Source organism: Meles meles, chromosome 21 (assembly GCF_922984935.1).
Source record: "Meles meles chromosome 21, mMelMel3.1 paternal haplotype, whole genome shotgun sequence".
Taxonomy (NCBI): domain Eukaryota; kingdom Metazoa; phylum Chordata; class Mammalia; order Carnivora; family Mustelidae; genus Meles; species Meles meles.
In genome coordinates this window covers 40557003-40578104 of record NC_060086.1, presented here as the reverse complement: position 1 = coordinate 40578104, position 21102 = coordinate 40557003, and the positions used below count along the sequence as shown (strand labels likewise).

Genomic DNA, 21102 nt, shown 5'->3' with positions numbered 1-21102 from the left:
GTGTGTGAGAGAGAGAGAGAGTGCCAGAGTGTGCGCGGCATGGGCACAGGGGCCAGATTTTGTTTTTGTCTTTTTTTTTTTTTTAAGATTTTATTTATTTATTTGACAGATAGAGATCACAAGTAGGCAGAGAGGCAGGCAGAGAGGAGGAAGCAGGCTCTCCGCTGAGCAGAGAGCCCAATGTGGGGGGGGGGGGCCCTCCATCCCAGAACCCTGGGATCATGACCTGAGCCGAAGGCAGAGACTTTAACCCACTGAGCCACCCAGGCGTCCCTGTTTTTGTCTGTTGTTCATTTTTTTAAAGATTGGATTGTTTGTCTTATTCGGTTGTAACAGTTCTTTATTCTGGGTACAATGATACAATTCCTTTATCAGCTCTGTGATTTGCTAACGTTTTTCCTAGTCTGTGACTTGTCTTCATTTTTCTTAATGGTGTCTTCTGAGGATCACAGGTTTTAAGTTTTGGTTAAGTTCAGTTTGTCAGTCTTTTTAGTGGTTGATGTCTTTGGAGTTATATCCAGGAGATCTTTGCTTAGGCCAAGGTCACAAAGATTTTCTGTGTTTTTTTCCTCCGAAATTTTACAGTTTCAGCTCATGCGTTTGGGTCCGTGATCCATTTTGTTCCAGTATTTGTATGTACTGCCAAAGCAAGCACTGGGATCCGTCTTGAGGTAAAGTTTTCAGGTGTAGTTTCAGGTAAAACTATGCGGTCTTACTTTGCATATGGATATTTCGTTATTTCATTACCATCTGTGGAAAAGACTGTGGTTGTCCCATCCAGCTCGCACTTTTGTAAAATATGAGTTCACCATAAATATGAGGGTTTAATTCTGTACTGCGTGGCCCTGATCACACAGCCGGCCCGTCTTCAGCCGAGGGTCAGAGCAGGAGTGAGGACACTGTGGCTGCGCGGCAGAGAGAAGGTGCAGGCCTGCAGGAGGGGCCCGGAGGGTAGCACGTGCCCCTGCGGAGGGCCTGGCTGTGGGCAGCTGCTGCCACAGCCTCACCTCCGGCTGGGGTCGTTCCTGTTAATCGTGTGTCTCCGAGCGATGCCGCCTGCCTTGCCCTTGTGTTGGAGGGAGGTCGTGCGGGGACCAGGTCACACAGGAGAAGTGTCAGAAGGGGAGGCGGTCAGACATGTGGCCTACCAGCCCAGGCAGTGGAGGGAGGGAAGGGGAGATATGCCCCAGACCTAAACCCTGTGTGTGTGTGTGCGTGTGTGTACTTTCAGAGTGTTCTCACCTCCTTCTTACTGGAGCCTTGCCTTGTCCTTGTGACACCAAACTTGGTCCTGTGGTGGAGGAACTAGAAATCAGACTGAGCCTTTTGTCATGCGGCATCTGAGCCTGGGGTGTACAGTAGGCGAGGGACAGTGCTTGTGCAACAGGCCCCCAAGGAGACCAGCCCCATCTCCCTCATGTACGGGCTGCTCAGGCTGGGCTGCCTCTGCTCCCTTGGGGTGGCAGGCGGGGGTCCGAGGACTCCTGGGTCTCCTGCCATGCGATGGAGGGGCCCAGGGTGAGAGCGAGACTTCGCTGTGTGTTTCTGTGCGGCTGGCTGCCTAGGAACGTCTCGCGAGCGCTCGTGTTGGGTATATCCTGACTCGTTTCTTTGGCATCTAAAGGAAAGAGCCGAGGCCGGCGTGCCAGATGAGAGAGGACATTCTGTGTCATTGGGGGCATTCTGGGTCTCCCGGCCATCCCTGTTCCAGGGCAGTGAGCTTGTGCTGAGCCCCGTGGGTTGGTGGATGGGGAGGAGGGGGCTCCTCCTGCTCACAGGTGGCTCGCCTTCCTGCTCAGGGACCTGCGCCGTCCCCTCCAGTGTGGGGCAGCTCAGCTGGACTCCTGTCCTGTCTCCGTCCTGCGCTGTCCACCGCTGAGACCTAGTTCTGTGCTTCTGCTCTCGTCAGCTTGGTTGGGTTTTATCGTCGGACTCGCCGCATAAACAAACTGTGTCGCCGCATAAACAGACTGTTTTCGGACCTCCAGTTGTTACACTTCGGGTAAAAGCAAAAGCAACAAGAAGCGTAGTGCGTGGGCTGTGCTGGGTGGGCATCCGAGCACCCGTTCCCTGAAGCCGCAGCCCGGGGGTGCTGGGTTCAGGAGCCTGCTTTGGCGCCCGGGCCGTGGGGAGCCGAGGTCCCACGGGTCCCTGTTGGAGTGTTGCGGGGGCTCGGGGTTCTGAGAGGCCGGGGGCTCGATGTGCTTGTTTCTGAGGTCCGCCTCCTTTACTCAGCTCTGGGCGTGTGTCGGGGCTCAGCGACTCGGGGGCCCTTTCAGAGTTTCTCTGGGCATCGTAGAGAAGCCATCACCCTCTGTCGACTTGAACATAACCTGGCTGTCAGTCAGCTCCCGGCAGCCGCCCTGGCCTGCTGGACTCTCCAGTCCGTGGGCCGAGTCCGCAGCCCGCACGGCCTGGGCTTGTGCTGTCCGGCGGCAGAGCCAGTGGCCTTTCGTCCCCGCGCAGGGAGGCGGCTGCGGCCATTCCCTCCTTATCCGTGGTGCTGAGGGCGCCGCTGCCCGGATGGGGGAGTGTGGGTGCGCAGGTGTGTGTCCTCTTCCTCACAGGTGGGGTGACCTTTAGTGTGTTTACAACACACCCATCCACAAACACGGACAAGTGAGGATTAGTTTAGCACGTGAGATTGCACCTGGGAGCGGCCCTCTGTCCCCCCACCTCCAGCCGGTGGAGGTGCGGCGGGAGGAGCACTAGATTCTGAGTCCTGAGGCCAGAGTCTGGCTCTGGTCTGTGGCCTTGAGCCAGGAGCTTGCTCTCTGGCCCCATTTCCCTGACTCACTGGGGTTAACCTCTGGTTGCCCAGGCCTCTTTGCTGTTGGGACCCTGTGAGTCCACGGGAGCTGGCAGGGTGATACCACGCCCTGCCCAGCTTTTGTTTTGCAGCAGGCCCAGAAGTTTCCTGGAGGATGTCCTGTACTTCCTGGATGACCCTGGCAGGCAGTGACCCCTGCCGTCTGCCTCTCCTCCCAAACCCAGTGCCGCTGGGACCAGACATTTGCGTGGGGCCGGCCGTATTCCATTTGGCATTTCCTGGGCGTTTCTGCGTGGTTGTGTTGTCGCCCAGTTCACGATTCTGTGACTCCATGAAAGGTGTCCCGCAAAAGGGCAGATGGTGTCACAGGCACCCCCTGCCCTGTGCAGCGCCTGATTCGGCCTCAGTAAATAACCAAGCAATTGTTCACTTCTGCCAGCTGCCCCTGCGTCTGCCTGGCCCCACCCCAGTGTGTGTCTGAGGGGGTGAGCGTCCCACCAGGATGGGGGTGAGAGGGAGGAGGAGTGAGGCGCATGGTATGGAACAGCGTGGGAGAGGACGCGTCCGGCTCGGAGTCCGTCACTTGCTTAGTCAGAGAAACAGGCGGCGGCGCAAGGCTTGAGGAGCGACTGCTGGGACATGCCGCCACCTCCGTCTCAGGGATTTCTGCTGTGCTTTGCTCCTGCCTGGTGCTGATTGGGCCCGTCTGCTTGGCCCTGGGTGCTTGGCACCTGCAGGGCAGGCGCACTGCTATATTGGTCCCCTCCGGGTGGCCCTGGCATCCCCCGTTCGGGTAACTGCAGCTTTCTGTCATCCAGACCTCCTGCCCCAGATGACATCCCCGAGTGACCAGACTCCCTGGGGGCCTCCGGGGGGAATCAGAAGAAGGAATTGTGTTTGGTTCATGGCTTAAGAAATGTGTGTGTGTCTGTGTGTGTACACACCTACGCACAGATCTTCTTTGACTAATGATGGGTCTGTGTGGCCATAAATCTGTGGTAAGCTGGAGAGACCAGAAGTCGAAAATACATCGAATACACCTAAGCTACTGAACATGGCTTTTTTGTTTGTTTTTAATTTTATTTATTTGACAGAGAGTGAGCGAGCACAAGCAAGGGGAGGAGCAGAGGGAGAGGGAGAAGCAGGATCCTGGCCGAGGAGGGAGCTGGGTGCGGGGCTGGACCCCAGGACCCTAGGATCCAGGATCATGCCCTGAGCCGAACACAGACACTTAACCGACTGGGCCCCCCAGGCGCCACCCTAGTGAACGTTGTAACTTAGCTTCGCCTACCTTAAATGTGCTCAGAACACTTACTAGCCTACAGGTAGTCAAAATCATCTAACACAAAGCCTGTTTTATAAGTGTTCGATAGCCGCGTAATTGGTTGAACACGTACTGAAAGCGAAGCACAGAGCTGTGGTCCGGGTGCGGCAGGCTGGTGAGTGTGAGTGGTAGACCCTGGTGACTGCGTTGCTGACGGGGAGCTGGGGCTCCTGCGACTGCCCCACGTCCAGAGAGAGGAACCTACGCACAGATCATTTGCCCGGAGAGATCCACATTCACAGTCTGAGGGGTGGGTTTTAATGAATGCCTGTCACTTTTGCACCATCCTAAAGTCTAAAGCTTGTGTGTTGCACCATTGGAAGGCAGGGACCACATGTATATATTTAACACTGAAGTGTCACGGGCGTTTAGAGAGTGTGCAGGGTGTAAGCTTGATGGGTCATCACGGTGAACGTGTCGAATAGAGCAGTAGCCGCCCCCCAAACCCTGGTGCCCCTTCCCAGTCTCTGTCTCCCTTCTCCCTGGAAACAAACCCCTTCTGACTCCAGCATGGGTGCTGCCGCCCGTTTCTGGTCTGATCCAAGTAACTGGCTGCTCTTTGCTCCACACTCAGTGATGAGAGGCCCTGACTCTGCTCGTGGGGGCCTGGAGTCGGGTTGGTCTCTGCCGTCTTCATCCGTTCATGTGGAGGGGCGGTGGGCGCATTTCCAGTTCGGGCTCTTAGGGAAAATACTGCCCCGGACCCTCCCGTGACTGCCCCGGTGCCCATGAGGTCCTGGGGTCCGTGCTTCTCTGAATCGTGGGCAAATACACGCAGCAGTGACCGTCCTGACCCTGGAAGCGTGCAGCTCGGTGACATCAAGCGCTTCCGCCCTGTTGTGCGGCCGCCCACCGGCATTTCTATAGGACTCACTCGACTGCACAGCTGGAACCCTGTGCCCTTTACGCACTGACTCCCCCTTCCCCTGGACCCAACCCCTGGCAGCTGCCGCTCTCCGTGTTTGCGACTTTTTACCCCCAGCCCCGGACCCGTGTCTGGGTCACGTTGGCGCCCCGCGGTGGGTATGGGGCCCTGAGGCGCGCCTGTTGGGCTACAGTGGGTTTTGCAGGCAGGTTTCCGGAGCCGTTGAGCCCATTCGCACTCCCATCTGCTGAGCAGGGCCCGGTCTGCTGTGCGTTCTCACCCGCGCTGGAGAGTGTCAGCTGGGGAGTGTCAGCTGCGGGTGGTTTGTTGTTTTCTGACTTTAGCTGTGGAAATCTCATTGAGTTTGAATTTACTTTTCTCTGATGACCGGTGAGGTCCCCGCACCTTTTCATATGCAAATCACCATTCATTTCTCTTCCTCTTTTTCTGAGGTGTCTGTTGAAATCGTTGGTGCATTCTTCACACTGGATTGTCCCCTTTCTCCCTGATTTGTGGGAGTGCTTTCCTCAGTGCTTTTTATTACATTTTTAATTCTCTGGAAATTGGCTGTTGCTATGGCATTTATGCAGACTAGCTTAGGCAGGAGGTGGAAAGTACTGGAAGGCTGGTGGGGGGTGGGTCTCTGTAACCCAAGGGTGGGAAGCCAAGAAGTGGAAGCCATCTGAACACAAAAGCCTCTCATCCCCTCTGGGCTCAGCATCCTTCTGCTGTGACTTTCCCAAAGCTGACTGCTCCCCATCTGGGGCCCTCAAGGACCAAGTCCTTTGGTCTCTGGTTCAGTTCCACAGGAGACAGAATCCACGTGTTGGTCTTGCACGGTCAGGTGTCCACCCCGACCAGCCAGCAGTGTCTAGGGGATGGGAGCCGCACGATCTGGTGGCAGCTGGAGCCCACCCCGTGGGTGGGGGAGGCTGTTTCCAGAAAAGGGCAGGACCCCTTCTCCCAAGGAAAGGTGGCTGCAGCTACTTACTCTGGAACTCCGTGAACCGGAATCTTTGCTTAAAGTTGTTTTCGGTTCATTGTTCTCCCCTCTGTGATATTGGGGACCGAGAGGTTTTGCTGAACAGGGTCCCACTGTGGTCAGGCCTTCATGCCGGAGTGGGGCTGGGAAGGAAATGTCTGTCAGGTGGCTTTTCACCTGTGCAAGGCTCCTTTGTGTTATCGGCTGCTTTTGTCCTTAGGACAGCCTGAGATGTCCTCGTTGGTGTTACTCACTGAGGCCTCCGTGTTGCAGATGGGGACACCAAGGCCCACAGAGGTGAGGCTGCCCTAAGTCACCTAGGCTGCGCAGAGAAGCGCTGTGGTGTGTACGTGCAGGACCTTGGCCCAGGAATCAGGGAGCAGGGTGACTAGAGGTGGGTGGGACCCCCTTAGGGTCAGTCTTGCCTTTCTCACTGGGAACCTGCTCCCAGGCTGTGGGGCCTCCCACCTGGCCAGGAGTTTCAGGAGCCTCAGGAGCCTGAAGATGCTTTTCTTTCCTGAGATCACTCTGTGGGGACTGTGATGTTCTCATTAGTTGGTCAGGCTCACCCGGGGCTTAGCAGCAGTGGATTCGGGAAGCTGGTCACCGGGAACATCTGTCCTGGGAGAGAATGAGAATTTGGGGCTGGTGGAGTCCATGAACTGTCCCCGGCCAGTGCACATGCCTGCTTGGCTCTCCGCCTCCCCCCTACGCAGGCTGCTGGGCAGGACGCGTGCCCAGCGTCCCAGGACCAGTTGTGTACTTTAGCAGGGGGGGTTGTGCACAGTCTTTAGTCATGTCATGGCTTACCTGGCAGGGACATTGCGATTTATAGTAAGAAGTAAATATTTGGGGGCTCCTGGGTGGCTCAGTGGGTTAAAGCCTCTGCCTTCAGCTCAGGTCATGATCCCAGGGTCTTGGGATTGAGCCCCGCATCAGGCTCTCTGCTCCGCAGGGAGCTTGCTTCCTCCTCTCTCTCTGCCTGCCTCTCTGCCTAGTTTGATTTCTCTCTATCAAATAAATAAAATATTAAAAAAAAGAAGTAAATATTTGTTTTTCCCCTGTTCCTATTGCAGAGCGCCTAAAACCCTTGGAATTTCCTAAGGGGTTAGTGGTAGAGGGGAAATCAGAGTCTTGATACTCAGAACGAGACTTTCCACCACACCTGAACTTATGTTAATGAGGAGATTTTGGAAAGCACCTAAAGGTGGGTCCTGACTGCCTTTGGACTCAGCTTTGTGCTCAGAGACGGGAGACTGAGAGGGTCACCAGCAGCCAGTGCTTCAGTCAACCGTGGCTGTGTAACGGAGAGGGCGGGGCTGGAAGGGCTTCCGCGCTGGTGAGCGCAGTGAGACGCCAAGAGGGGGAGCCCTCAGGGAGGGCTGGGAAGCACCGGTGCCCTTCCACCTGCCTTGTCCCGGGCCTCTCCTCCATCTGGCTCCTCCTGAGTCCTGTCCTTTTCTAGTAAACTGGAGGTCTAGTACGTGAACCGTTACCCTGAGTTTTGTGAGCTGCTCTAGCAAACTGGGGGTCATGGGAATGTCCGGTTTATAGGCAGTTGACAGGAGACCAGCTGGAGCGGGGATTGGCATCTGAAAGGACAGGGCGCTGGCGTGGGGCTGCGCTCTTAATCTGGGGGATCTGGTGCCGTCCCTGGGTGGGCAGTGTCAGGATTGAGCTGAATTTTTAGGTCACCCGGTCAGTGTGCACGGGAATTGCAGAATTGCTGGGTGGTGTGGCAGGGACACACAGGGGCAGGTGTGATCGAGCAGGCTCGGGCCAGTGAGGACTCCACCTCTGCCTGGTGCTGGGGCTTGAGCAGGTCACATGACCCCTCTGTGCCTCCCGTTTCCTTGACTGCCAACTAGTAGTAAGCGTGTCATCCACCCTCCACCTCTGTTCTTTCAGCCGATTTTTATGATGCTCCTGTGTGCAGGCCAGGGTGGGGGCCGCTGGGGTGCAGGACGGTGGACAAACTTGTGCCCCCCTGGCTGGAGTGTGAACCAACCAGCGAGGGAAGAAAAACAGTGACCTCACTGTGAAGACAGTGGGGGCCGGAGGGTTTGCTCTTGGGTAGGCAGCTGGCTCGCAGGGAGGTTGTGGGAAGCCCTCTACTGAGTGGCAGGGTGGGAGCATCCCTTTGGTCACAGGGAGTGGGGAAAGCGCCAGAATCCTGGGAGACAGGCCTGGAAGGTGGTGCTGGGTGAGGCGGGCGTTACAGAGCAGAGTCACTAGTTTGCGGGGCGGTGAGTGGGGCCTGGCCCTGAGGTCGAGGCGTGGGGATGTGCGTGGCTGGGGATGGCATTGGTGTCGCGGGTCTGGAGCGTCTGCAGTGCACGGAGGGAGCCTGCACTCCCTAGAACTGATCCTTCATGTCGTGCATTACCTGCCGCCGCACAGACTCGAGGCTGGGAGGAAGGTGGGCCGCGGCTGGGAATTGCAGGAGTGAGGGTGTCAGGCCCGAGTCTTCACAAGGAGCCAGCGTGCGGGAGGGGTTCCGAAAGGGTCAGGGCTTGAGTATAGATACCCCAGTTTGTGTTTTTATCTGATCCCTCCAGAACTGTGAGGAGGCCCCTTGGGGACCACCCGGAACAGCTGCGTCACCTGGTGATGAAGCCACGAGCTGCCTCACAGCCCTGGCGGTGATGGTGGTGGCGGAAAGCCGCTCAGCTTCTTTCTCTGCGTGTGTCCATTTGCTTGGTGGGTTTGGTTCACATGCTTCTGGACCTCAGACCCAGTCCAGCTACACTGCTCTAGCAACGCCGCAGTCTGGGCGACTTATAAACAATAGACATACGTTTGTGTCACAGTTCTGGAACCAGGGAAGTCCGAGATCAAGGTGTTCAGTGTCTGAGCAGAGCCTCCTCCTGGTTGGTGGACAGCTGTCTTCTCACGGCCTCACGTGGCTGGGTTAGGAGACTCCAGGGGCCTCTGTTATAAGGGCACTGAGTCTTCCCCTCAGAGCACGTCCTCATGACCTGGTCACACCCCCAAAGACCCCAGCTCCCGGTACCATGGTGTTAGGGGTGAGGTTTCAGCATGTGAATCTGGAGGAGACGTGAACATTTGGTCTGTAGCAGGGTCCTAAACTTTGGTCTTGATGAAACTTGCGATCTGTGAATGTGTAGCCAAGGGGGGAGTGAGTTGAGCAGGTGTCCTCTGGGAGAGCTTCCAGGTCCCCCTTTTACTCTTGCCCCTCCTCGCCTGCCTCCTGGGGGATTCTAGGAACTTGGGGGTGGATCGTTGTGTGCTTTGGAGAGCTTGTCTGGTGCCTCGCCTCTTAGCAGGGTTAATCCCCTTACATGTTTCCATTTGGGGGCTGGAAGTGATGAACGTGGTCCACCATGTGTACGAGCAGACATCTGAAAGGGGAACGGGGGCGCCCGGGTGGCTCAGTGGGTTAAGCCTCTGCCTTTGGCTCAGTTCATGATCTCAGGGTCCTGAGATCGAGCCCCGCATCGGGCTCTCTGCTCGGCAGAGGAGCCTGCTTCCCTTCCTCTCTCTCTGCCTGCCTCTCTGCCTACTTGTGATCTGTCTGTCAAATAAATAAATAAAAATCTTAAAAAAAAATGAGAGGGGAACGGACAGAATAGCCCCAGAGCCGGCCATCACTGGAGCAGCCTCCCGAAGGGAGCCTCATGGTTTTGATGTTCCTCCTCTGTAAAAGATGAGGAACACGCATGTCCACCCACATCGGACACACATGCGTAAAGGAAAACTGAACTGTGTGGGAACTCGGGGAGGCCTCCAGGGAAGGTCTCCTCCCTTGGTCTTTATTGCGGTGGCTGGCCACCTGTTGCTTCTCCAGGTCACCTGGATGCTTGTAAGTAGGGCGGAGTCTGAGTCCCTCCCTACAGAGGAGCTGAACCGGCTGAATTCCTCTGAGGTGGTGCGGTCCCCAAGCCTGTCGTTGTCGCCTAGCCAGGGCTTCAGGGCTGAAATCGTGGCCTCTGGCCGGCTTCCAAGTGTGGCCTTAGAAGGGTTTTCAGCCGGTCTGATCCAGAAGGCCTTCCCGCGTGGCTCATTCATCGTGTGGGACGGCCGCCCTTTGTAACCGGCCATGAGGCGACACCACTGGCTGCTGTCCACGTGTGGTCTCAGGGGAGGCCCGGCAGGGGGTTAAGACACAGGGGGCTGGGACTCGGCAGCCTTCAGGTGACCTCCGGGCTCATTGCCCCACATGGAGAATAGGGGTGGGATCTGCCCCCTTGATGGGTTCTGATCTCGGGGGCAGGGAGGAAGAGGCCAGCAGGGATGGTGGTTTCTCTTCTGCTTCCATCTTCCAGTCTGTCTGCCTTATGTTTCTGCCCTTCATGATGTTTCCTTGCTTTTGTCTCCCTCCTCTTCAGAGCTCTGCCTGCTCGTCTGGGTCCTAAACTACGTGTACACACGCAGATGCCCATGTATACACACAAGCACACACCCAGACACACATGCACACCTGCGGGTGTGTACACCACACGCTGCACACGTGTACACACGAGCACACACCCCTCCTTGGTCCTCAGTTGCACACATTCCTCCTTTCCTTTAAAAATTCCCTTTTAGGGGCGCCTGCGTGGCTTAGATGGTTAAGCCTCTGCTTTCGGCTCAGGTCATGATCCCAGCATCCTGGGATCGAGTCCCGCATGGGGCTCCCTGCTCAGCGGGGAGCCTGCTTCTCCCTCTCCCTCTGCTGCTCCCCCTGCTTGTGCTCTCTGTCAAATAAATAAATAAAATCTTTAAAAAAAAAATTTCCCTTTTAAAAAACGTGAGCATTTGAGAAACCTGGGAAAGCACAGAGATGCGCGCGAACACCCTCCTTTCACAGTCCACGCTTCCCATTTTCCTGTCGCATCTCCCTTTAGGGCAGCCCCATCGTGGCCGCTGTGTTGCCTCGGCTCCATGTCAGAGCCGCACGGCTGCTCTCCCTGTGAGACCGTCTCCCACTGCCCTGGGAGTCGTGCTCATTGTGTGTCTGCTCCGTGCTGACTGGTGGGACCTGGCGCATTCCTTTTACCTGACGTGTGGTCCCATCTAGTGACTGCCCCCGTCTGCTTGTCCGTGTCCTTATCTGGCAAGATGGGAGGTATGAGAATGTCTGCATTTTTGTCCCTGCTGCCTCCAGTCCCGACTGACTTCTCAGCAGCTTTTCGTGTGCGTCCTTCCCGAACATTCTGTGTGTGCTCACAACTTGTGTTATGTGCACCCAACTGTGTACAGATAACCTTTCAAATGGGATCCTGGAACACCTTCAGCTTGTGTTTTTATTTATTTATTATTATTATTTTTTAAAGATTTTATTTATTCATTTGACAGAGAGATCATAAGTAGGCAGAGAGGCAGGCAGAGAGAGTGAGAGGGAAGCAGGCTCCCTGCCGAGCAGAGAGCCCGATGTGGGACTCCATCCCAGGACCCTGAGATCATGACCTGAGCCGAAGGCAGCGGCTTAAACCACTGAGCCACCCAGGCACCCCCAACTTGTGTTTTTTTTTTTTTTTTTTTAAGATTTATTTATTTGACAGATAGAGATTACAAGTAGGCAGAGAGGCAGGCAGAGAGAGAGAGGGGGAAGCAGGCTCCCAACCAAGCAGAGAGCCCGATGCGGGGCTCGATCCCAGGACCCTGGGATCATGACCTGAGCTGAAGGCAGAGGCTTTAACCCGCTGAGCCACCCAGGCGCCCCCCAACTTGTGTTTTTAATAAATACTCCATGATCATCTTTCCATCTGTGTATCCAGGTGTGTTTGATTCTCGTTAGCAGCTGCTTGGTGTCGCATAAAATCAGGAGTGTTCTGTTTATTTAGTTCTCACCTGACTCTCACTGGGGTTGGCTGTGTCTGGTTCCTGGCCCTGTGTGTAACCACTGGGGTTATGCCCTTGCCAGTGTTCCCTGTAGGCATGAGCCCCCACGCTGGACTCCTGGTTCCGGGCCTGTTTGCCTGGGCAGCCTGGGCTGTGTGCATGTAGCCGGGGCTGTGGCTCTGGGCAAGGACACACGCCTCCAGGATGGGTGTGCCCCGGAGTTTGAAGGGCTCAGAATTCCCTCTGGGGGATCCAGGAAGGACCCACATAGGCTCAGGTGCCCAGATGTGCCTGCCATGCCTGCGGGATGCATGGCCTGGGTGTCCCCAAAATCCCAGGGCCCCGTGGCCACCTGGGCTTTTCTCTGGGTTGTCTGTGCCAGAGAGAAATGGGGGATAGAGGGTGAGCACCACATCAGGAATCTTGGGAGAGATACTCTCATGGTTCCCCAGCAAAGCTGTGAGCTCTCTTATTTAAAGCTGAGCTTTTTATCCATTGATTTTTATGAAAACTGAATTTGGTGCCTAAGTGTGCCAGGGACATAATGGGGAACAACTTAGAACCTCACTTCTCATGGTGGGGGGTGTCAGATACTCAGGTCCACACCGTTTTCATCTGTGGTCCATGCGGAGGTGAAAGTGTGCTCAGGGCTCAGGGGTGGGATGGGGGAACCGACTTAGTCCAGAGGCGTGGGAAACCGTGTTAGAGCCCTGTGGCTGCAGTGCAGAGCGCCACGGGGCAAACGGCTTATAACGGCAGAGTTTATTCTCACAGCTCTGGAGGCTGGGAGTTCCAAGTCAGGGTGTCAGCAGAGGCTTGTTCCCTCTGGGGGCTCTAGGGGGTGGTCCTTCCTGCCTCCTGACTGCTGGCAGCTCTGGGTGCCCCTTACCTTATAGTCTAGTCGCCCTGCCTCCTTCCCTCTGTGTGTGCCTCTGTGTCCAAATCTCCCTCTGTCTTATGAAGACATCGGTCACTGGATATAGTGTCCCCAGTCTGGTTTGACTCTTTTTTTTTTCCTTAAAAAATTTTTTTTAAAGATTTTATTTATTTATTTGGCAGACAGAGATCACAAGCAGGCAGAGAGGCAGGCAGAGAGAGAGAGAGGAGGAAGCAGGCTCCCTGTGGAGCAGAGAGCCTGATGCAGGGCTCGATCCCAGGACCCTGGGATCATGACCTGAGCCGAAGGGAGAGGCTTTAACCCACTGAGCCACTCAGGCGCCCCTTTATCTTTAAATTTTAATTCCAGTTAGTTAACATACAGTGTTGTGTTAGTTTCCCGTGTCCAATATAGTGATCAAGCCCTTCCATATGTGACCCTGTGCTCACTGTGACAGGTGTGCTCCTTAGTCCCCATCCTCCCCGCACCCCCCAACCATGTTTGTTCGTTACAGTTAAGACTGTTTCTTGATTTGTCTGTTTTGTTTCCTTTGTTCGTTTGTTTCTTAAACTCCACACATGAATGAACTCCTACCGTTCGTTTGTTTCTTAAACTCCACACATGAATGAACTCCTACCGTACTTAGTATTTATCTTTCTCTGACGGACTTGTTTTGTTTAGCATTACACTCCAGATCCATCTGTGTGGTTGCAAATGGCAAGGTTTCATTTTTTATGGCTGAGTAATATTCCTGCGCACGCACGCCTGCGTGTGTGTGTACACACAGACACACGGATGTAGATGTTACCACATCTTTGTCTGTTCATCAGTCGGTAGACACTTGGGCTGCTTCCATAATTTGGCTGTCATCGTAATGCTGCTGTAAACATCGGGGTGCACGTATTTGAGTCCGTGTTCTTGTATTCTTTGGGTAAATACTGCAGTTACTGAATCACAGGGTAGTTCTATCTGTAACTCTTTGAGGACCCTCCGCACTGTCCTCCGCACTGTCTTCCACACCAGCTTGCATTGCCCCCAGCAGTGCACGAGGGCTCCTTTTTCTCCACACCCTAGTCAGCGCCTGCTGCTTCTCCTGCTGTTGATTTTAGCCATCCTGACCGGCGTGAACTGATAGTTCGTCGTAGTTTTGATCGGCATTTCCCTGAAGATGAGTGACCTTGAGCATGTTTCATGTGTCTCTTGGCCATCTGGATCTCTTCTTTGGAGAAACATCTGCTCATGTCTTCTGCCTATTTTTAAATTGGATTAGTTGGTTTTGTTTGGTGTTCAGTTATATGAGTTCTTTAAATATTCTGGATATTAACCCCTGAACAGATATGTCATTTACAAATATCTTCTCTCGTTCGTTAGGTTGTCATTTAATTTAGTTGATTCTTTCTTTCCTTTTTTTTTTTTAAAGATTTTATTTATTTATTTATTTGAAAGAGATCACAAGTAGGCAGAGAGGCAGGCAGTGTGGGGGGGAAGCAGGCTCCCTGCCGAGCAGAGAGCCCGATGCGGGGCTCGATCCCAGGACCCCGGGATCATGCCCTGAGCCGAAGGCAGAGGCTTTAACCCCCTGAGCCACCCAGGCGCCCCTAGTTGATTATTTCTTTTGGCGTGCAGAATCTTTTTATTTTGGTGTAGTCCCCAGTAGTTTATTTTTGCTTTTGGTCTCTTGTCTCAGGAGACATATCTAGAAAGATGTTGCTACAGCTGATGTCAGAGAAATTACCGCCTGTGTTCTCTTCTAGGATTTTTATGGTTTTGGGTCTCACATTTAGGTCCTTTAGCTGTTTTGAGTTTATTTTTGTGTATGGTGTAAGAAAGTGGTCCAGTTTCATTCTTTCGCGTGTGGCTGTCCAGTTTTCCCAACATCGTTTGTTGAGGAGACTGTCCCTTTCCCCTGGCATATTCTTGCCTCTTTGGCCAAAGATTAACGGACCATATAGTCATGGACTTGTTTCTGGGCTTTGTGTGCTGTCCCGTTGGTCTTCGCGTCTGTTTTGTGCCCGTACTAAACCGTTTTGGTGACAACAGCTCGGTAGTAGATCTTCAAATCCGGAAGTGTGATACCTTCTGCTTTGTTTTCCTTTTTCAAGATTGTCCTGGCTGTTTGGGGTCTCTTATGGTTCCATCCCAATTTTACGATTCTTGGTTCTGGTTCTTTGAAAAATGCTGTTGATATTTTGATGGGAATTGCATTAAATCTGCAGATTGCTTTGGGCAGTATGGACATTTTAATATTTGTTCTCCCACTCCACGAGCATGGATAGCTTTCCATTTTTTTGCGACATCCTCAGTTTCTTTCATGTGTTTTATAATTTTCGGAGTACAGGCCTTTCACCTCCTTGGTTAAGTTTATTCCTAGGTATTTTAGTATTTTGGGGGCAGTTGTAAACTGGATTTTTAAAGATTTTATTTATTTGAGGGGCGCCTGGGTGGCTCAGTGGGTTAAAGCCTCTGCCTTCAGCTCAGGTCATGATCCCAGGGTCCTGGGATCGAGCCCCGCATCGGGCTCTCTGCTTGGCTGGGAGCCTGCTTCCTCCTCTCTCTCTCTCTGCCTGCCTCTCTGCCTACTTGTAATCTCTATCTGTCAAATAAATAAATCTAAAAAAAAAAAAAAAAAAAAGAGAAAAAAAAAAAAGAAAGAAAAAAAAAGAAAAAAAAGAAAAAAAAAAAAGATTTTATTTATTTGACAGAGAGAGATCACAAGTAGGCGCAGAGAGAGAGAGAGAGAGGAGGAAGCAGCCTCCCTGCTGAGCAGAGAGCCCGATGCGGGACTCGATCCCAGGACCCTGAGATCATGACCTGAGCTGAAGGCAGCGGCTTAACCCACTGAGCCACCCAGGTGCCCCATCAATTGGATTTTTAAAAAAATTTTTCTTTCTGTTGCTTCATTCTTAATGTATAGAAATGCAGTTGGATTTCTTTTTTTTTCTTGTTTTACGTTTTAGGTTTTTGTTTTTTTTTTTTTTTTTCATTTTATTTTATTTCTTCTCAGTGTTCCAGAATTCACTGTTTATGCACCACACCCAGTGTTCCATGCAATATGTGCCCTCCTTAATACCCACCACCAGGCTCACCCAACCCCCTACCCCCCCTTTTTTTTCCTTAAGACTTTATTTATTTATTTGACACAGAGAGAGAGAGACAGTGAGAGAGGGAATACAAGCAGGGGAAGCGGGCGAGGGAGAAGTAGGCCTCCTTCGGAGCAGGGAGCCTGGATGCAGCGCTTGATTCCAGGATGCTGGGATCGTGACCTGAGCTGAAGGCAGATGCCCAACGACTGAGCCCCCCAGGCGCCCTGAAATGCAGTGGATTACTCTACATTGATTTTATATCCTGCAGGCTTACTGGATTCATTTTTCAGTTCTAGTAGCTTTTTGGTGGCGTCTTCAGGGTTTTTATATATAGTGTCATGTCATCTGCAGATTGTGAAAGTTTTACTTCATTACCGGTTTGGCTGCCTTTTATTCCTTTCTCCTGTCTGATTGCTGTGGCTGTGACTTCCGGCGCTCTGTTGAATAATAGTGGTGACAGTGGTCATCTTTGTCTTGATCCTGATCTTAGGTGAACGCTTCAGTTTTTCCCCTTGGAGGAGGATGTTAGCTGTGGTTTTTCATCTGTGACCTTTATTAGGTTGAGGTATGTTACCTCTTTATAGACCTACTTTGTTGAGGGTTTCTGTCGTCAATGTACGTTGTACTTCGTCAGATGCTGTTTTTGCCTTTATTAAGGTGATCATGTGGTTTATATCCTTTCTCTTCTGGATGTGATAGATCCCATTAATTGATTTGCAAATATAGAGCCAACTTTGCATCCCAGGAATAAGTTCCACTTGATTTTAATGTTGTTGGATTTGTTTGCTGAGGATTTTTGCATCTGTGTTCGTCAGAGATATTGGCCTATAGTTCTCTTTTTTTGGTACTGTCTTTATCTGATTTTGGTATCAGGGTAATGCTGGCCTCGTAGAATGAATGTGGAAGCTTTTCTTTCTCTTGTATTTTTTTTTTTATTATTTTATTTTAAGATTTTATTTATTTGACAGAGATCACAAGTAGGCAGAGAGGCAGGCAGAGAGAGAGGGGGAAGCAGACTGAGGTCATGACTTGAGCCTAAGGCAGAGGCTTAACCCACTGAGTCACCCAGGTGCCCCTATTTTTTTTATTTTTTAAAGGTTTCGTTTATTTGAGAGAGAGAGAGTGCACGTGCACACAAGCAGTGGGGAGAAGGCACAGGGTGAGGGAGAAGCAGACTCCCTTATGAGCAGGGAGCCCGATGCAGGGACTCCCAGGACCCTGGGATCATGACCTGAGCCAAAGACAGATGCTTAACTACCTGAGCCACCCAGGCGCCCCCTTCTATTTTTTGGTAATAGTTTGAGAAGAATAGGCACTAACCCTTTTTATTTTTTTTTTAATTTAATTTAAATTTTTTTTCAGTGATCCAAAATTCATTGTTTATGCACCACACCCAGTGCTCCATGCAATATGTGCCCTCCTTAATACCCACCACCAGGGTCAACCCCCCACCCCACCCCCCCCAAAAAAACCCGCTCAGTTTGTCTCTCAGAGTCCACAGTCTCTCATGGTTTGTCTCCCCCTGCGATTTCCCCCAGCTCACATGTCTCCATCTCCCAATGTCCTCTGTGTTATTCCTTTTGCTCCACAAATAAGCGAAACCATATGGTAATTGATTGATTACTCTGCTTGATTTACTTCACTCAGCATAATCTTCTCTAGTCCCGTCCATGTTGCTACAAAAGTTGGGTATCCATCCTTTCTGATGGAGACATAATATCCCATTGTATATATGGACCACATCTTCCTTATCCATTCGTCCGTTGAAGGGCATCTTGGCTCTTTCCACAGTTTGGCGATTGTGGTCATTGCTGGTATGAAAAGAAGGCGACCCTTCTTTTCACACATCTGTATCTTTGGGGTAAATACGCAGAAGTGAAATTGCAGGGTCATAGGGAAGCTCTATATTTAACTTCTTAAGGAATCTCCACACTGTTCTCCAAAGTGGCTGCACTAACTTGCATTCCCACCAACAGTGTAAGAGGGTTCCCCTTTCTCCACATCCTCTCCAACACACGTTGTTTCCTGTCTTGTTAATTTTGGCCATTCTAACTGGTGTAAGGTGGTATCTCAATATTATTAACCCTTTTTAAGTGTTTTAGTAGAATTCACCTGTGAATCCATCTGGTCCTGGACTTTTGTTTGTTGGTAGTTTTTTGATGACTTGTTCAATTTCATTGCTGGCAATTGGTCTGTTCAAATTTTCTGTTTCTTCCTGTTTCAATTTTGGGACATTGTATGTTTCTAGGAATTTATCCATCTCTTCCTGGTTGTCCAATTTGTTGGCATATAATTTTTAAAAATATTGTCTTATAATTCTTTGTATTTTTTGGTATTGGTTATTATTTCTCTTCTTTCATTTCTGATTTTGTTTGAGTTTCTCTCTCTCTCTCTCTTTATTTTTTATGAGTCTGGCTAAAGGTTTATCAGCTTTGTTCATCTTTTCAAAGAATCCGCTCTTGGTCTCATTGATCTGTTCTGTTACTCGTTTAGTTTCTATCACGTTTGTGCCCTGATCTTTATTACTTCCTTTGCTCTGTTGGTTTGGGGTTTTATTTGTTCTTTCTCTTGCTCCCTTAGGTATGCTCTTAGGTTACTTATTTCAGCTTTTTCTTGCTTCTTGAGGTACGCCTGTGTTGCTAGAAACTTCCCTCTTAGGACCACTTTTGCTGCATTTCAAAGATTTTATTTTATTTATTTAATTTTTAAAGATTTTATTTATTTATTTGACAGACAGAGATCACAAGTAGGCAGAGAGGCAGGCAGAGAGAGAGGAGGAAGCAGGCTCCTTGCTGAGCAGAGAGCCCAATTGGGGGGGCTCGATCCCAGGACCCTGGGATCATGACCTAAGTTGAAGATAGAGGCTCAACCCTCTGAGCCACCTAGGCGCCCATTAGTGGGCTTTCTTTAATGATATACTTGGATTTCTCCATTTTTTGCGTATCTTTTACTGGTTTGTGATTTGTGGTTACCATTTGGTTCGTATGTAACATCCTCTGCATAGAGCGGTCTGTATTAAGTTGAGGGTCACTTAAGTTTGAACCCAAGTTTGAATCCTTGCTTTTTTCCTCCCCACATTTTATTTTATTTTATTTTTTTCCTCCCCACATTTTAGATACATGGTGTTGTACTTTACATCCTTTTATTCTGTGAGTCACTTGACGGAGTTTTACTGATACTGAGTACTGATACTTGACTGAGTTGTACTGATACTGAGTACTGATACTTGACTGAGTTGTACTGTGAGTTTTTACCACTTGTACTTCAGTCTGTTCCCAGCTAAGTTCACACACAAGGGTGTAGGGGAGGACCTGAGATGTATGCTTGGGGAGGACACAACTCCGGCTGCCACAGAGGGAAAGGATCCCGGAGCAGAGGACAGGGTGTGCCTCTGAGCGGGGAGGGGTGGTCTGGGAGCAAGAGGGTACCGGGCTGCAGCGGTTGACAGGGTTGAAGGGCTGAGGCCCGGCTACAGCTGTGAGTGGGAGGCACCGCCTGTGAGGCTTCTTTCCAAATGGAGTTGGTTGTTCTCGGGCCTGAGCCTCTGGCCATCATGCGCTTCCCCTGGGCTGTGTCGAGCCTTATAATTTACAACTTTTGTTTCCCTTTTTTAACCAGGAAACTACTTTGCCTCGCACTTTTTCATGGGAGGCGAGAAGTTCGACACCCCCCACCCTGAAGGTTACCTCTTTGGAGAAAACATGGATCTGAATTTCCTGGGCAATCGCCCAGTCCAGGTGGGTCCAGGTGGGTCTCACTGGGGCTAGGCACGTGGGTGGCGACGGTAAGGTGCCTCCCCTCCGCTGTCCATAGCCAGCTTCAAGGACAAGCAGGCACGGAGTAGCCCCAGATGGCAGAACAGCTGGCGGGACGTGTGTGCGTGTGCGGGGGGCTTGTCCTGGCACTGCCCCTTCGAGGCTGGATGGCTGCAGGTTGGTCACTGGGGACAGGGCTGCTGCTGCCAAGCCCAGTGCGTCCAGGCTGCGGGGCTCCCTCAGGTTCGCTTTCACTAGTCACCGGAGAAGTGCACGCTTATCCACGGCTGTCCATTTGCTCAAAACATATTTGGCACCTGCTGTGTGCCTAGGACTCTTCCAGGAGCTGGGTGGGGCTAGGGAGGTGGAGGACAGATCCCACCCCATTCCCTGCAGGGGTGTGGACAATGAAGAAGAGAATATTTCACAAAAGGAAACAGAGAGAAGGATGAGTGAGGGCTGGTGGGGAGATTGGGTATTTTGTACTTGGAAATAATGGTCCCCAGTTTGGGTGAGGGACCAGGCCGGAGGCCCTCTCTTTCGGGAGACATTGGACTCTCTTCCCTAAGGCTGCTGAATCCTGGGATGTCCCTGGTCCTGTCCCCAGCCCAGGTGGGATGTCCTCTGGACCAGGAGGCTTTAGGCTGCTCTACAGCAGAGCACCTGGTTGATATGAAATCTTGGTCCTTCAGTGGACGGGAGGCAAGGAGCCAGGGCCTGGTGTGCCGTGTGAGTGCCGTGTAAGTGCGGCTTTCGGGTGGTGCCGAGTCTCCCCCAGCCTCCTGAGTCCACGAGAGCAAGAAAGCAACTTCGCCTCCATCTTTGAAGTCTCAGCTCACACGCAGGGTCTGGCTCTCACAGACCTCCATAAATCTGTTATTTTTTAAACTCTGGAACCATCATAGCCTCACCTGCCGTGGTGAGAAGTGATGCAGAGAGATCCCGTGTGTTCTCCACTCCGTTTCCCCAATGCCAACATCTGATAAAGCTCTGGTGTGCTATCGCAGGCCGGAACTTTCCAGATGACTCCTGTGTGTGTGTGTGTGTGTGTGTGTGTGTGTGTGTGCAAGTCCCCTCCAGAATCTTTACTGACCACCATCCTTCCCCACCCCTCACTGCCCCTGGGGTCCCTTGGGCCACCTTACGCTTGCTGAGGGTCCTCCTGGAACTGGAGGACCGTGCTGAGATCTGTGGGGCCACAGTTCTCCAGGACGGCCTGGGCCCTGCTCCCTCGCTTGCTGGCTGCGCTGCCTGTGGTTTCCTTCGTGAACGATCACAAGAGCTGGGGAGTCCGGACGTGACTGTTGCTTCGATTATCCCTGTTTTTTGTCCCTGACACGCGCGAGGGAGTCACCGGGCATTGCTTGGGGTTTTTCCCTCCTAGTTTCCATACGTCACCCCCGCCCCCCATGAGCCAGTGAAGACACTCAGGAGCCTGGTGAACATCCGGAAGGACTCCCTGCGGCTTGTGAGGTGAGGCTGCGCCCCGCCCTGCTCTGTGGCCCCTGGTGCCCGGGATGGGGGGCAGTGGTGAGCGACCTTGGGCTCTGCTAACCTTGGGTGTCGAGCCCCAGAGTTGCTCCTGGGGTGTGGGTGCAGTGGGAAAGGCCAGCAGGGCCCTGCTTGTGAAGCTTTCATCTTTGAACCAGGGCTTCTCAGCCG

The 21102-nt window shown here is 52.2% G+C and overlaps 1 protein-coding gene across 8 annotated transcripts in view; it reads left to right on the top strand.

Moving 5' to 3' along the window:
• Nucleotides 1–21102, top strand: part of MGRN1 (mahogunin ring finger 1) — a 57321-nt gene that overhangs the window by 4476 nt on the left and 31743 nt on the right. For all 8 annotated transcript variants that reach the window (XM_045993007.1, XM_045993011.1, XM_045993006.1 and 5 more), the window contains exons 2-3: nt 19304–19422; nt 20825–20913. In XM_045993007.1, coding sequence (XP_045848963.1) covers nt 19304–19422; nt 20825–20913 — 208 coding nt within the window. The remainder of the gene's footprint in view (nt 1–19303; nt 19423–20824; nt 20914–21102) is intronic.